Source organism: Pyrgilauda ruficollis, unplaced genomic scaffold, assembly GCF_017590135.1.
Source record: "Pyrgilauda ruficollis isolate IOZ18807 unplaced genomic scaffold, ASM1759013v1 scaffold74, whole genome shotgun sequence".
Lineage (NCBI taxonomy): Eukaryota > Metazoa > Chordata > Aves > Passeriformes > Passeridae > Pyrgilauda > Pyrgilauda ruficollis.
In genome coordinates, this window is record NW_024529266.1 from 2,740,989 (window position 1) to 2,755,032 (window position 14,044).

Consider the following 14,044-nt stretch of genomic DNA (forward strand, 5'->3'; position numbering starts at 1 on the left):
CGAGGAAAATGGCAGCAGTGAACTGTTGTTTCATTTGCATAGATCAATATCCTCTCCAATTTAGTGTGCTTGGAGAATCCCACTGAGGCTGCAGACATACAAAGCTAGGAATGTGTCCTTGCCAAAGGACAAACTGGTTGAACTGTACTCTGAATAAATAGGAGTTACTCCCTATGAAAAAGATATGCTTTCTGGTTTTATGGGCTCCCTTCAGAGTCTGTCTGAAAACAAGCCAAGTCATGTTTCTCTGTTCGTGTTACATGGTGATATGATTAGCAATTATATTTCCACATAGAGTTAAGTGCTTTGGATGAAAAAATTAAGGGAAAGAAAAGTGCAATTAAAATTCACAAGCTGCTTTTTGAACAAAGGTCACGAGTTTGCCATGTCTGTAATTTTCCACTTGACTTGGATATGACAATATCCTCATATCTTGTTTCAGTAGTAATACGCAACAAGAAAGTAGCTCAGTGGCAGACAGGCTGCTCATATTTTCTGGATGCAATGAGGAATGGAAACTACAAAGACTCTGAGCAGAAGGCATGACAATAGTTTTAATGGCTTGCAATATCATTTCCTAGGGTCTGTTTAGGTCAAATAATTTAAAAACCAGGGAAACCACGACCATAAAACATAAACAGGATAAAATCAGGACAAACTTTAATAGGAGTCACAGCTCATATTCAAGTTACTTGAATATAAATTTGCACCTGGTAAAAGTACATGGTTACTTTCGAGCACATAATGAATTTCCAAACACTGAAGGCTCAGTTTGAACTGCAGTTCTTGATAACCAAGAAATCTCAGTATAGACAGAGTCCAGAAAAAGCTGGTAATTTGCGTCAGGGAAGTCAAATATGCCTGCATAGGCTACAACCTTCTAAAGTCTTCTGCATCCTACTTGCTACAATAGATACTGCATCTCAGTCATGTAAATCCTGTGGGTAACCACGAACAAGAATTTTTTTTTTATTTGTAATGTATAGCCAGTGGAGATTTCAGACAGAAAATAGAAAAAGGAAAGACCTTCTTTCTGTATGATATTTTCCACTGCTCTGGAAAAGGAAACCTCCCTTTACACACATTGCTTTCAACAGGGACTTTATCCCATCCTATGCTCACTCTGACACTACTGTCTCTAGTTATGTACAGCAAGCGCAAGATAAACTAAAGGTGGATTATTTTATCCAGACTGAGCTAATCTTAAGTAGCAAATGCAGTATATACCACAGCAAAGGAAACACCATCCCATAAATAAATGGACAGTCTTGCCAGCTGAACTTTAGAAACAACACTGTTGGAGACAATATGACAGCTGCAAAACTTTGCTAATCCATCACTACAGCCATACCTGTCTTTTGGTCACAGTGCCATCCACAGGATCTATGTACTCAAAGCTGTCTGTTCTTTCCACACTGTAGATATTGTTACCTACAGCAAACTGCTGATGGCTGAATGATTTGTCAGTGATCAAAGCTTCCAGGTCTCTCATTATGAAGTATGCTGTTCTGGGTTCCAGTGCTTCGTAATCAAACCTTGCACATGTATCAAAAAAAGGGAGAACCAGAAAGTAAGTCCCCAGAGCTGAGAAGACAGTTCTGCTTTCAGAGAACTCTATATACTCACAGTTAGTAATTTACTGCTTACTTCAAAAATCAGAAGTGTACCCCTGAAGCACTGATTGCAAATGAAACCAGCACACACATGCAAGTCCTGTGCCATCTAACCATCACATGTGTGCAACCATAGTTCTACACTGGCCACCTGACTCTAAATCAACAGAAAGCATCTAGAAAATGCAATTTCTAAAGCAGCATAGAAAATACACAGTTAGCTTTCAAACTTAATGACACAATCAGTGCAGTCTCAACAGACAAGTGAAATAGACAAAACTTTGCTACAAGTTTTGAGGAACTACTGTGTGCAAAAGATCTTACAAATGGTGAACCCTAGATTAAGTCTGGATTAAGAGAGAGGCAGAAGCAAAGCTGAAAATGACAGCTAGAACTCACCATATTGAGACCTTAATAAAAATAAGTAAATGTTTGTATCTTTGGAGGAGTTATCCTGAATTGAAAACAGGCATAGGTTTCAGCTGTCATTAAAACAATGTCACATGGAGGTACTTACAGAAAAAAATGCAGGAGCAAACCATGCTGGGATTATGTTTATTTTTCGACATCATGTAACAAGCTGTACCTATATATTCCACAAGTAAGTAATTCAAATCTTTCTGCCATTCAATATTTAAAAATTCAATTACTCATATACTACCAGTGACACATACATGTAGCTTCTTTTTTTGACACTTACTCCTCTGGAAAAGCCTGTCTACAAAACAGTCATGATCTGTGGCACATTTTCCTTCTGTAGGCACAGCGAATGCACACCTAAGGGCAGCTGAGCACATCTAAACAAGCAATGATTGTAGCAGAATTCTCCTATCAGCTGCAGAAGTGCCTTTTCCTCGCTTTTCTCACCTGCAGTAGTAGTGCCGGCCAAATCTTGCCCAGTGATCCCTGACAATCTCCTCCACATTCTGCCTTCGAGCTGCTAGGATTGAAAGCCAAACTAGCACAGCCCACAGTCCATCTTTCTCTCGAAGGTGGTCAGACCCTAAAGAGACAGACATTAAGCACATTATTTGGTATCACTGCAAATCAGAAAACAAGGTAAGAAGGCTGGGAAAATGTCTCATTTAACTGCATATGTCACATAACAGCAATCAATAATACTAGCCCCAGCACCTCTGATATGTTCTACACAGAAAACCAGAACTAATGCTTAAAATGTGATCTATTTATGCACGACAAAGCATACTTGTAAAGTTAAATAAAAATATGTACAAGTGCTTGAAGAGAAACAGTAACAGTATGAAAACATTTGTAGTCATATTCCTTCTAACTGATATTCAGTGTTTTCACATCTCTGCTGCTGTTTCCCGGAACTGGGTTAGATAAATGAACCCCAGCCATGAGCCAGAATGTTCTCCTTTATGAGAGTCAAGCTCAACAGCATCTCCTTATCTCTGCAGATGTTCATCTGCAGATGTCAAACAGCAGAGAAAGAACTTCCCATTCCTTAAAATTGTATTTCCAGAATGTTCATGACCTCCAGTCAGGACAACCACCAAGTGCTTGAAAATATTCTTCCGGAGTGAAAAAAAAAAAAGCCAAGCAAACCAGACAGTGGGACTGTTCCCTTTTTTATATTTCTTCATACCTCTCAGTGCTAAAGAAGACTGGATGTGCCTATCTAGATGCCTTCATAGGTTTGTATTTATGAAGAGAGAAATTGTTCCAATAAAGACTAGGAACAGTTTTGGAATCCCCCACATGATTCAACATGTAGTCTCAGATCTAAGTAAGATCCAAGACCGCTGGCACCCAGTAAATACTGATGGCAATTATGTAAGCTAACAGACTCAAGAAACTTGAAGAGACATCAAACATGTAGCCATTGCTCTGGCATAATAATACTAAATTTGGTTAAAGTTTGTTGGCTGCAGTCTTAGCGTTTTCTGTCTAGTCACACATTATTTAAACCATGAGTAAAAAGCAAGCACACTAATCCAGAAGTTTTGTTTACTCCATGAAGTACCTACTGATTATCGAGATTAACCAATTAAATAATCTGTCTTTAGAAGATAGTTAACAAAATCCATCAGAGAGGAATCTAAAAACTCTTAGGCTGAAAACCTGTTTTCTGAAGTATTCTCCTTCCTCAAATACAAAAATCTTGTTGCAGCAAGACTGCTTTGTACGGCTTGGCTTTACATAACAGCCTGCAAGGTCCACACAGACAGCCATCAGGTCAAAATAGCAGTGTTTTGCTACTGGCAGAGGACAGCTCCCATAATATAAATTGACAAACTGAAGCTGTTAATCCAGTGAAAATCTGTCAATATATTAAAGGCATATAAGGAAAATAACAAGATGTGCAGAGAGACACCATGATTCCTAGGGTCAATCACTGCTGCTACTTTGAGCTTGCAATCCCTCTTAGGAGAAAGCAGCCTCTGCTCATATGGATTTTCTAAGAGCCCATTGTACTGGGTCTGCCACAGATCTCCCTGCCACTTAGGCTTCTTACATTACATTCAACCTCAATACTCTTTATTTAACATTAATATTAACATTAAGTAAACTACTACAGGGTTAAATAAATGCAAATTACTATTCAGCACAACATTCAAGTTATATAGGAATGATTACTGAACATTTGTCGATGAGGATAAAAATTTCCATGAAGATTTTGTCTATGTCTGTGCGTTAGGTATTACAGAAAACAAAAACATGTAGATGGACTTAAGAGCTGAGACAGTAACATGCCTTCACATTTGCAAAGGAGCTGTCATGACAGTAAGAATATCTCTTTTTTGCTACTTGTTCTGTAATCTGCAAGCTCTCTGCAACATCAGCAGTGTCCTATCATAACAGACAGAGTTTAGGCCTGGCATTTGAGGAGCTGCTGCAAGAGGAGCCACAGCTCACTCTGATCCCTGCTCCAGCACCGTGAAAGCATGAAGTGCCAACCAGTCAGAAGAAAAAGGGCAAGGTTATTTATGAGCTCTCAAAGCTTTGCAAATAGCTTCAGATAAGAAAGGAAAACAGATGTCCCTCTACAGAAAGTCAGTCCTTCAGACATTCAGGCACAGAATCACAGAATTGTTAGGGCTGGAAGGGACCTTAAAGGTCATCTCTCACCTCTTCCACTTCCTCACTGCAGTAATATGCTAGATCAGCTTAAGGATATCTTCTACAGGAACACCAGCACTATGTCCTATGTATAATAAAGTAAGCTTACTTGTAGGCAAAGCAGGCAGCAGAGTGACAGTCATTGTCACCAAAGCCAAGAGTCTGCTCCCAGATAATGGTGCAGGCTTCTGCCCCTACCACCAAAAGAGACATCTAGAGATTTCACTTCCACCCATATATTGTTCCTCTGGTAACAGCAATGAAAGTCATCACATCACCACAGGGGCTGGGGATGCTCAGGGGACTGTGAACAGCTGGGCACGAGTAGCCAGGCCAGCAGCCAGGGCCTGTCCAGTCCCAGCACCCCCACAGCAGGGCAGTCGGGGGCACCAGGGCAGTCCCAGCTCCGGGCATCAGGCACTTCCTGGGAATGGGGATAGGGCAATACGAGGCCAGGATGTGGAAGTATGGACAGGCCTGGCTTTGGAGGACCCCTGGCCCAGCATGGCAGGGCTGTGGGGAGCTGGACACTGGCCCTGCTGCAGCACTGCTGGGGCAGGGGCTGACAGCCCTGGTGCTGCTCCTGGGCAGGGTGAGGGAGCCCCAGGGGGCCAGGCAAGGCCCCGGTAACTGCAGGCTCACCGCACCATGGCTGCTCCTTTCCCTCTTAACCTGCATGCCTCTGCATGTCTCTTCTTTCAGCCAGTCATCCTTAGCACAGAAAAAATTCTGTTTTGCCTAAAATGTTACCTCTTGCTGATTATCACCAGCCATTTAAATGGCTTAACAGACACCAGCAAGACGTGGAGACATGGAACTGAGCTTAACCCCCCAGCAATTTGTTCCAATATGAATGACCATTTATTCTCCTGCTACATAACACTCAGAAGACTGCAGGCCAGAAAATCATACAGTGATTTTGACATCACTGCAGTCCTTCAGCAAAACGGTCAATATCATGACAACGGAGCAATGGGCTATGCTGAACATTAAAGAGATGTGTTCTGATTTAGCCAAACACTTTAAGGACATTTTACTGAACCAAAATGTTCTAGTGAAACATGGACAGAAAAATTTCTGAAGAGCTCTTTGCCACATTCTGAACTTGTTCTGGTATGGCTTAAGTGCATAAATTTATATGAGGAGGGCTGAATGTATTATTCTTCATATACATTTAGCAGATTTGGCATGTTCTTTGTCCTTGCATGTCCCTCAGAGGGATAAACTGTTGCTTCTCTGGAAAGAGAAAGAAGTTAGAAGGTAATCCAGAGACAAAAGTCTGGATATCTAGGATCCGGTTATCTTGATTCTGTTTCAGAATCAAAAATCACCAATTAAAAATACTAGCCTGATACAAGGACAAAAATCCTGTGTGCCCAGGAGTGTTTCAGTTTCTTAATCTTAATGGAAGTGAAACTAAGAACATTCATCAGCTTGGTTACTGTATACATATATGTTGTTGTACTTACTGCCCTTCCTTCTTTCAGCAAATTAAGATCTATTTCTGCAATTTTGTTACTCTGATTTTCACCTACCAAGAGTCATCTGCAGGAGTCTTCGCTCACTCTGTCTTAACTTAGTCCTACTGCCCAGCTCACATTGTAGAAACTCTAGGGAGGTAGTTTACTCTGCTGCCTCAGTTCAGCTAACACCATTCTTTGCTCTGCAGATCCAATGAATTTTCAGAGGCAGATTTGCACTGCCCTGTGCAAAAGGAAGAACGAAAAGGTGCCTCAGAGCTCTGTATGCCTAAAGCTGCAATTCCTGAAGCTGTCTCCAGCTTTCTTGGGGGACTGAGTAACTTCGGAATGATTCTCAGTGCTACTTTTAATTGAAACATCCTGGAATTAATGAATTCCTGACTCTGTTCAATGAGCTGAAGTAGAAAGAGACAGTAAAAAAGAGGAGTAAATGAACAGTTTTTCTGATTAACCCTTCATATTTAATTTGCCATTGGTAAGGGAAATTCAAGTGTTTCAACAACTTATTTTTAAGTTAATGCATTATTTCTCCATATAACAGTAGGAAAAGTTATTTTTTTACTACAGTAAATTGCTATGTCCAGACTCAGAGTATACAACCTGGACAAAACTCTCAGAGCATGCTCCCATTCACAGAGAAGTACTCCGCTTACACAGAAGAAAGTCTTAAACAGAAGTCTTAAACAGAAGAAAAATCTTCAGAGGCAGTAGCATGAGAAACAAAGCAAAATCATGCAAATATGTTCATATTATGATTTTTCTACTATGTGAAAGCTGTCTAATTTTGTTTGTATCTGAGACATCAAATTCTCATAGGGAAAGCATACCTTGTGGGTAATATGCATGAATAAAAGGTAATTGTTTTTCCCTAATTTAGTAATCCTAGTTTATCATCCTGCATTCTGTAAATGTGATTTTAAAACAAGAAAATCACAGGAGTTCACAAACTCACATCAAATCATTTTGTTTGCACGTACTGAAGTCTTACAAACTTATCGTCCAGCTGAAACTTAGCAATATTTTAGGCAAATGGAGATTTAGGGGCATTCTGATCTGATCATTTTTTGAAGTTAATAAGATTATTTTAGATTTGTATTACTGCAAGAGACAACCAAATAGCTCATTTGTGGCTTTAATTCATGCCAGCAATCACACATTTTCATATTCTCCACTAGTTCTTTTTCCAAATAATGTCTCAGGAGAAGGGAGTTGATGTTAATAGAATCTGGGAATTTGGAGATGAAGCAAGCAAATTTAAGAAAGTTGTGGCAATTACTGAAATGGCTTAACTGCAGAGAGATAAATCAGCCACAAAGTTCTCCTAATCCTGATTAATAACTTTCTGATGAAATTTAGAAACTAATTGCTGCTGCCGAGGCCCTCCTTTGAGCTGTGTGCTGGGCATTAGTCATAGAACCAGAAAGCCACTAACCTCATCTGACAAGCTCCCCACACTGCTACAGAAATGGAAGAAGTTTTTAAAGCATTGGTTTAGCTCCAAGATCAGCTGCCAGAAAACAAGTTTGGGAAATACAGCTGTATGGGATGTTTTCAACATCTTTTCTCCTTTTATAGCAGAAAACTTGCTTTTATTTACTTGCCAGACCGAAGTCCTTTATGTTATAAAACCAGGGCTCTGCATTACTTGGAAATTTCAGCTGGGCTTTATTACCTGGGTACACAAGCAATTGATTTCCAATGCAGTTTGATGACAGAAGGTGGATTTTTAAAACTCTTTTCTCTTACACAGAGCTATAAATTTCCCACTCTGATCACTATATTGTACACTTACATAACTATTCCATGCTGAAAGCTAAAGAAGTGCCAAATTTCAGTGCCCTAAAGAGACATGATTGGGCAAAAGCTGTAAAATTTATTCAAATGCCCAATAGTGGCAGAAACATGTGAGGGTCACACAGCTTAGGACATTACTAAAAGATTAGCAATAAGGTAAATATTTACTGCTAAAAACAGATCACATTGCTAAAGTACTGGTCATCTACAAACCAGAACACGTCTTAAAAATAAACCTCCTGGCATATGAGCACACTTTTCAGACATCTGCATTGAATTCAAAGATGATAAGGAAATTGAGGCAGTGAGAAAGACAAACTTTAGACATCACAGTCATTATATAATTTGCCCCAAAAGTATCACAGGATCACAGAACAGGTCGGGTTGGAAAGGACCACAACAGGCCATCTAGTTCAATCTCCCTGCTCAAGAAGGCTTATTCCAGAGCACATAGAACAGGATTGAGTCCAGACAGTTCTCAAGTATCTCCAGCGAGGGAGACTCCACAATATCTTTAGGAAATCTCCTTCTGTCTCAAACTTTTTTACACAGCAACTACACATGAACTGAGGAATTCAAACCCCGTGCTCAAGTTCTCTGGATGCCCATGGGATCAAATCTCGAGTGTCCAGATTTGCCTTTAGATGGAATTGGATAAAACTGGAGGTCAAGAGGCTTTCTGCACTGAAGTGCTGTAGGTACAACAAAGTTAATCTGATCAGAGCATACCAGGATGCCAAGATATTGCTGCTGGCCAGCAATATGTTGTTCAAGCACTCATTTACAAGACTCAGGATTTATGAGGAATCTGAAGAATTGGTGATAGGATAGAAGAACCAGATTAATCATACAAGGAACACAGAGTGTAAAGAATGTGGAGACTAGTCTGAGGTCAGGTCCTGCAAATTTGGAAGAGAGGCTATTGTACAGAAGGCAATTGTTTTAAGGCCTCACAGAAAGATACAAGCAAAGAAAAACTTCGGCAAGAGAACAGAGAAGTCAGGGTAATCTTCTTGCCTGTCTAGAACAGTCAAACCTTAGAGGCACTTCCTTGACTTCCATGAGTGTTTCTCTTCCCAAATTCAAACACTATCAGATACTCAGGATAATAAATTAGACCTACAGAGATCACAATGTCCTCATTGCTACAGTTGATCAAAACACTTTGTTTTCCTTTCTATATGACTGATCTCCAGGGCTAAAATCCACCAGTACTTGGGACACTGCTTAGCAAGACTTAAACATGCTTTTGCAATATGGAAGGGAAATCCGATGTTTGTAATTTTTTATAACTGCACCATAAAATTTAAGTGGCAAGTTTCATCAAAGAAGACATGGCTTCTAGAGACCACAACCAATGATTCCTCTCTTCTCCCTCAGACAGAAAGCATCTGAAAGAGTCCTACTCAATACCATCAGATGAAGATGGATAATAACTCCCCAATCAGAGACAGAGCTGTGGCAGTGGTTTGTCATGACATATGGGGAGATGCCACTCCTGTTTGTTTTACATACCTCTACACATAAGCCTACATGCAGCAGGAGGTGCTGCACTCTGTGGGCTAAGGTATCTGGATATACTTCAACATATGGGAACTCACCATCCAAACTCTTACAAGCTCTTTCTAGTTAAAATTCACACTTAACTTTCTACAGGAGGATGATGAAGCCAGGAGTTTCCAAATAATCTGTGTACTACTGAGGTCATACTGATGTCTTTAGAACCACCCAAATTTCATGAAAGTATCTGGTTTTGCATGAGCAAGAGGAACTTCAGTATTTAGCGGGAAGAGGTACAGAAATGGCACAGTGAAAAAGTATTAAAAAGCAGTAAAAGTTGAATACTCCCCAGTTCACACCTCTCATGGGTAACGGAGATGTAGTTCAACAACACACCACAACAAATAGCAGTACATTCTGAAAGGTACAAGATCTTCCTGCCCTTCTCTCCAAAATTACACCTCTCTCAATGACCTCATAGAACACACTGTAGAGGAAGTTTCTATTCAGAAGACATAGTCAAGGCAATAAAAAGCTGTGCCACTCAGAGCAAATAGTGAAGGCATACAGTTTGCCAGTCATGGGACATTGGTTCCCACTGACAACAAAAAGAAAATAATTCATCATAAATTTATATTCTCTTCCTTTTTTCATAAAAGACCCAAAGAAATATAACATATTTGTCATTATTGCATCATAGCCCATTCAGATCCACAGAGCAAACAAGAAGATAATACATGAAGTGCCATGCCTATGGCTGTTTAAGGTGTCATTATTTTTCAAAAGGCAGCATTCTGCTCTAATTGACCCCAACCAACGAACTTAATACTTGACATAAGTAAATTAAAGCAAAATGAAATTTGTAATCAAGTTTCACTGCATGGTAAGTAGTTTTCCACAAAGAGCTGCAGCCAAGGTATTACACATTCAAAATAGAGAACTCCATAGAACTCACATCAAAATATAGAATAAGCTATCAGCCAGGCAAATTATTAAGTTATTCTGGTCTGTGCTTTTTCAAAGACTTGTAATATAGCCCTACTGATAAAAAAAAGGAAGAACTTCTGTGCCAGAATCCAGGAAATAAAGAAAATAAACACTCCAAAATTTATTCTATCATTCTCATAAACTAAAACCACATTTGTGTACATTTACAGACTACATGGTTCATTCATTTATTTGCTCTATTTCTTACTGTCAATACTGTATTTCTGATGGCTAAAATTTGTCATTAATTCTGCATTCTGTTGTTTGATTGGTTCTTGGGACTGACAAGGCAGAAATACCTAGGGAAAACACAAATGTTTATGTGTAACTGAATTTCTTCTAATGACAATTTTATCTGATGCTTGAGCAATTGTGATGTTCCAAAAAGGAAAGCCTGAAACAGTTTTCTTAGATGTACCATCAGATATCTTTTGTACACCTAATCACATTAGGAAAAAACATGTGGGTCCATATAGGCAAAATCCCTCCAAATGCTGCTGCAGTCTGTGAAGACCTGCAGAGGAACCAGTGAGGCTTTTTTGCATTATGTTCAAGTCAGAAGAGAATGCCAGGCACCTCCAAAAGCTGTCTGAACAGTAGTAAGATTGCTTGCCTCTGTTGAATATCCATTTTCTACATTTTCATGCCTCAAAGCGCTGAACACCACATTTACAAGACAAACCTCAAGATGTGAACAACAGAAAGTTCTCTGTTTCAGCATGAGAGAGAGCTGACTTGCTGATTGTTCTGAGTTTGACTTGAGGCATCCAGGAAAAATTAAGTCTGTGATAATTTTTGATTATGTATTACTTACCAGTGCCAAAACTCTCCTCACCACAAAGGGAACAACGTCCAGAGTCCATGAGATTGGAAAAATACCTCCATCCTGCTGGTGTCTCATACACAGGAACCTTCATAACTTTTGCCACTCTGGAAAACATACAATAAACATCATATGATTAAGATTGTGCTTTTTTTACATAGGATCTGAGGTCAATTGAGGAATAGACTAGGTCTCATTACATCTCCTGACAGCTGGACCAGAAGTAAAAAAAAACCAAAACCAAGAACAGATCAACACTACCATTCAAAACTGATCTCAGCGCCTAGCTTCAGCCAGAACCCAAGTATGTTTATACATTAAGTGTATTATTTTGGAAAATTTAGGACCTCAGTTCAATAGGCTTTACCAGTATTTTTCCCTTGTTACTGACCAAGAAACAGCTAATCTAAGGATGGACAGTTTTGTTATACTAATATTTTAATGGAAGTTAAATTAACATGTTGAAGCACCCTCCTTTACAAAATACAGGTAGTCAAATATCAAAATACTTGAAAGGTATTTTTACTTCCTGCAATGTGTTCAAAGACAAGACAATACAGGAATGCTTCCATTAAGCAGTATGTTCTTTAAAAACCTTTCCTAGTCTCAACCTGAATCTCAACTTATTTTCCCTGTATCCTATCACGTAATACAAGAAACCCTCTCACGGTCTGGGCGATGCGCCAGTGTTTTCAAGAACCAAAATTAACCACCTTATAAGCTGGATTGCATTCTTTTCCCCAGCTTGTTAACTGGTAAATATTCCTGTTATAAACTATAATGAAAAAAATCCTTTCTTGGACTAAAAGAACAGAAAGAAAGAAAACCCACCCAACAACTCTAAAGAACTCTAAATCTCAAGATGAGATTTATGCAAAATGGGTATTACCAGTCTTCTTTCTAATTATATTTGCTGGTTTTCATGTGTGCCTAGGGTTTTCAGAACCTGTCGGGGTCCGCTGTTATGTGTCTCTGCCCCGACACGGGGAAAGGTGGTTCTGAGCGGCCGCGATCGCGAAGGATGAGTCTGGACTCTCAGATTCTCGGTCTTCAGTGTTGTTTATTATCTCTTATCTACAAAGTTTTCTCTCTGTCCATCCGAGGTCCGCTCAGCAAGACAGTCAAGTGCACTCTCCCCCGCCCACAGGGTTGTTGTGTCTTTTATAGTAAAAATTACGTGTAACATATTTACCTTTATTTCCCCATACTATTCACCCTTATAGACAAGTGTACCTTCACCATGAACCAATCCCTAAGTGCCAACATCACCACAGAAAATGGAAGACATGAAGAAGAAAGAAGAACACAGGACCACGCCCTGAATCCTCCATCTTGCCTTCATGACCCCCCTGTACCTATTTTTCTAAAATTTATATTTCCCTCCATAAATGTATCATTCACACCCAAGAAGCTCTCATTTCCTCCTTCACAGGTTCTTCTCCTTTTGATGGATCGAAATCCAACCACCAAACCCTTTTGGCTGCATTCCAGGGTTTCCGAGCCCCCCAGGGGCTCCCCTGGTGCCTCTGCACATCCACAGTGATGTGTTGAGATCCCACAAGAACCAACTGTTTTATAACATGGAAATAAGAACTGAGACAAAGTGAAGCAATCTGACTAATTACCAACAACCTCATGCTTCAACTATCATACCTAACAATATTTCTCAAGGCAAGAGAGTTTACTTAATTTTAACTCCAGTCAAGACAAAGCAAAGCAGATTAATCAAAGATAGATTCAACACAACACAACCTGTCTAAAAGTGTCAAGGTGAAAGCAGTCACCCTTCTGATAAAAAAGCCACCTGTTTTCTGATGGCACATCTCTCTGTCTTACATGAAGTGCATAAAGTAGATGGGATAAACAGTCAAAATATGCCAGCACTGACCACTTCAAAACCTGGTACATAAATATATCTAAATGAGAGAAGCACACAACTGTCAAGGTTGTAAAAGACGTTCAAGGTTATCTAGTCCAAATGCCAACCTAGCACCACCATAATCACTGCAGGTGCCAAATCAAGACACCTCTTGAATACTTCAAGAGAGCTAATTCACCATCTCCATGGCCAATTTATTCCAATGTCTAGCCACTCTTTCAGTGAAAAAATCTTTCTAATATTGAATCTGAACTTCCAGTTGCACAACTTAAGGCCACTTCCTCTTGTCTTTTCACTTGATATGTGGCAAAAGAGATTGACCCCTTCCTGGTTACAACCTCCTTGCAGGCAATTATAGAGTGATAAGGCCTCCCCTTTTCTCCAGGCTAAACAACCTCAGCTCCATCAGCTGCTCCACACAGGACTTGTGCTCCAGACTCACCAGCTTCACTGCCCTTCTCTAGACATGCTCCAGCACCTCAGTATCATATTGCAAGTACAGGAGGACAATCCCTGGCCCTGCTCCTGCTGGCCACACCATTGCTGGTGCAGGCCAGGATGCCATTGGCCTTCTTGGCCACCTGGGCACTGCTGGCTCATGTTCAGCTGCTGTCAGCAGCACCCCCAGGTCCTTTTCCTGTGGGCAGCTTTGCAGCCACTCTGCCCCAGCCTGTGGCACTGCCTGGGGCTGCTGTGACCCAAGGGCAGGAGCCAGCACTGGCCTTGTTGGACCTCACTGGGCCTTGTTGAACCTCAGCCCATGATCCAGCCTGTCCAGATCCCTCTGCAGAGCCTTCCTGCCCTCCAGCAGATCAGCACTCCTGTCCGATGGTGGTGTTTGTGAACTGACTGAGCTGAATTCTATCCCCTCATCCAAACGATT

At 40.3% G+C, this 14,044-nt stretch overlaps 1 protein-coding gene across 2 annotated transcripts in view; it reads right to left on the minus strand.

Moving 5' to 3' along the window:
• Positions 1-14,044, minus strand: part of PGM5 (phosphoglucomutase 5) — a 72,544-nt gene that overhangs the window by 17,296 nt on the left and 41,204 nt on the right. For both annotated transcript variants that reach the window (XM_041486124.1, XM_041486123.1), the window contains exons 7-9: positions 11,274-11,389; positions 2,481-2,616; positions 1,352-1,535 (exon numbers count right to left, since the gene is read on the minus strand). In XM_041486124.1, the coding sequence (XP_041342058.1) occupies positions 1,352-1,535; positions 2,481-2,616; positions 11,274-11,389 (436 nt within the window). The remainder of the gene's footprint in view (positions 1-1,351; positions 1,536-2,480; positions 2,617-11,273; positions 11,390-14,044) is intronic.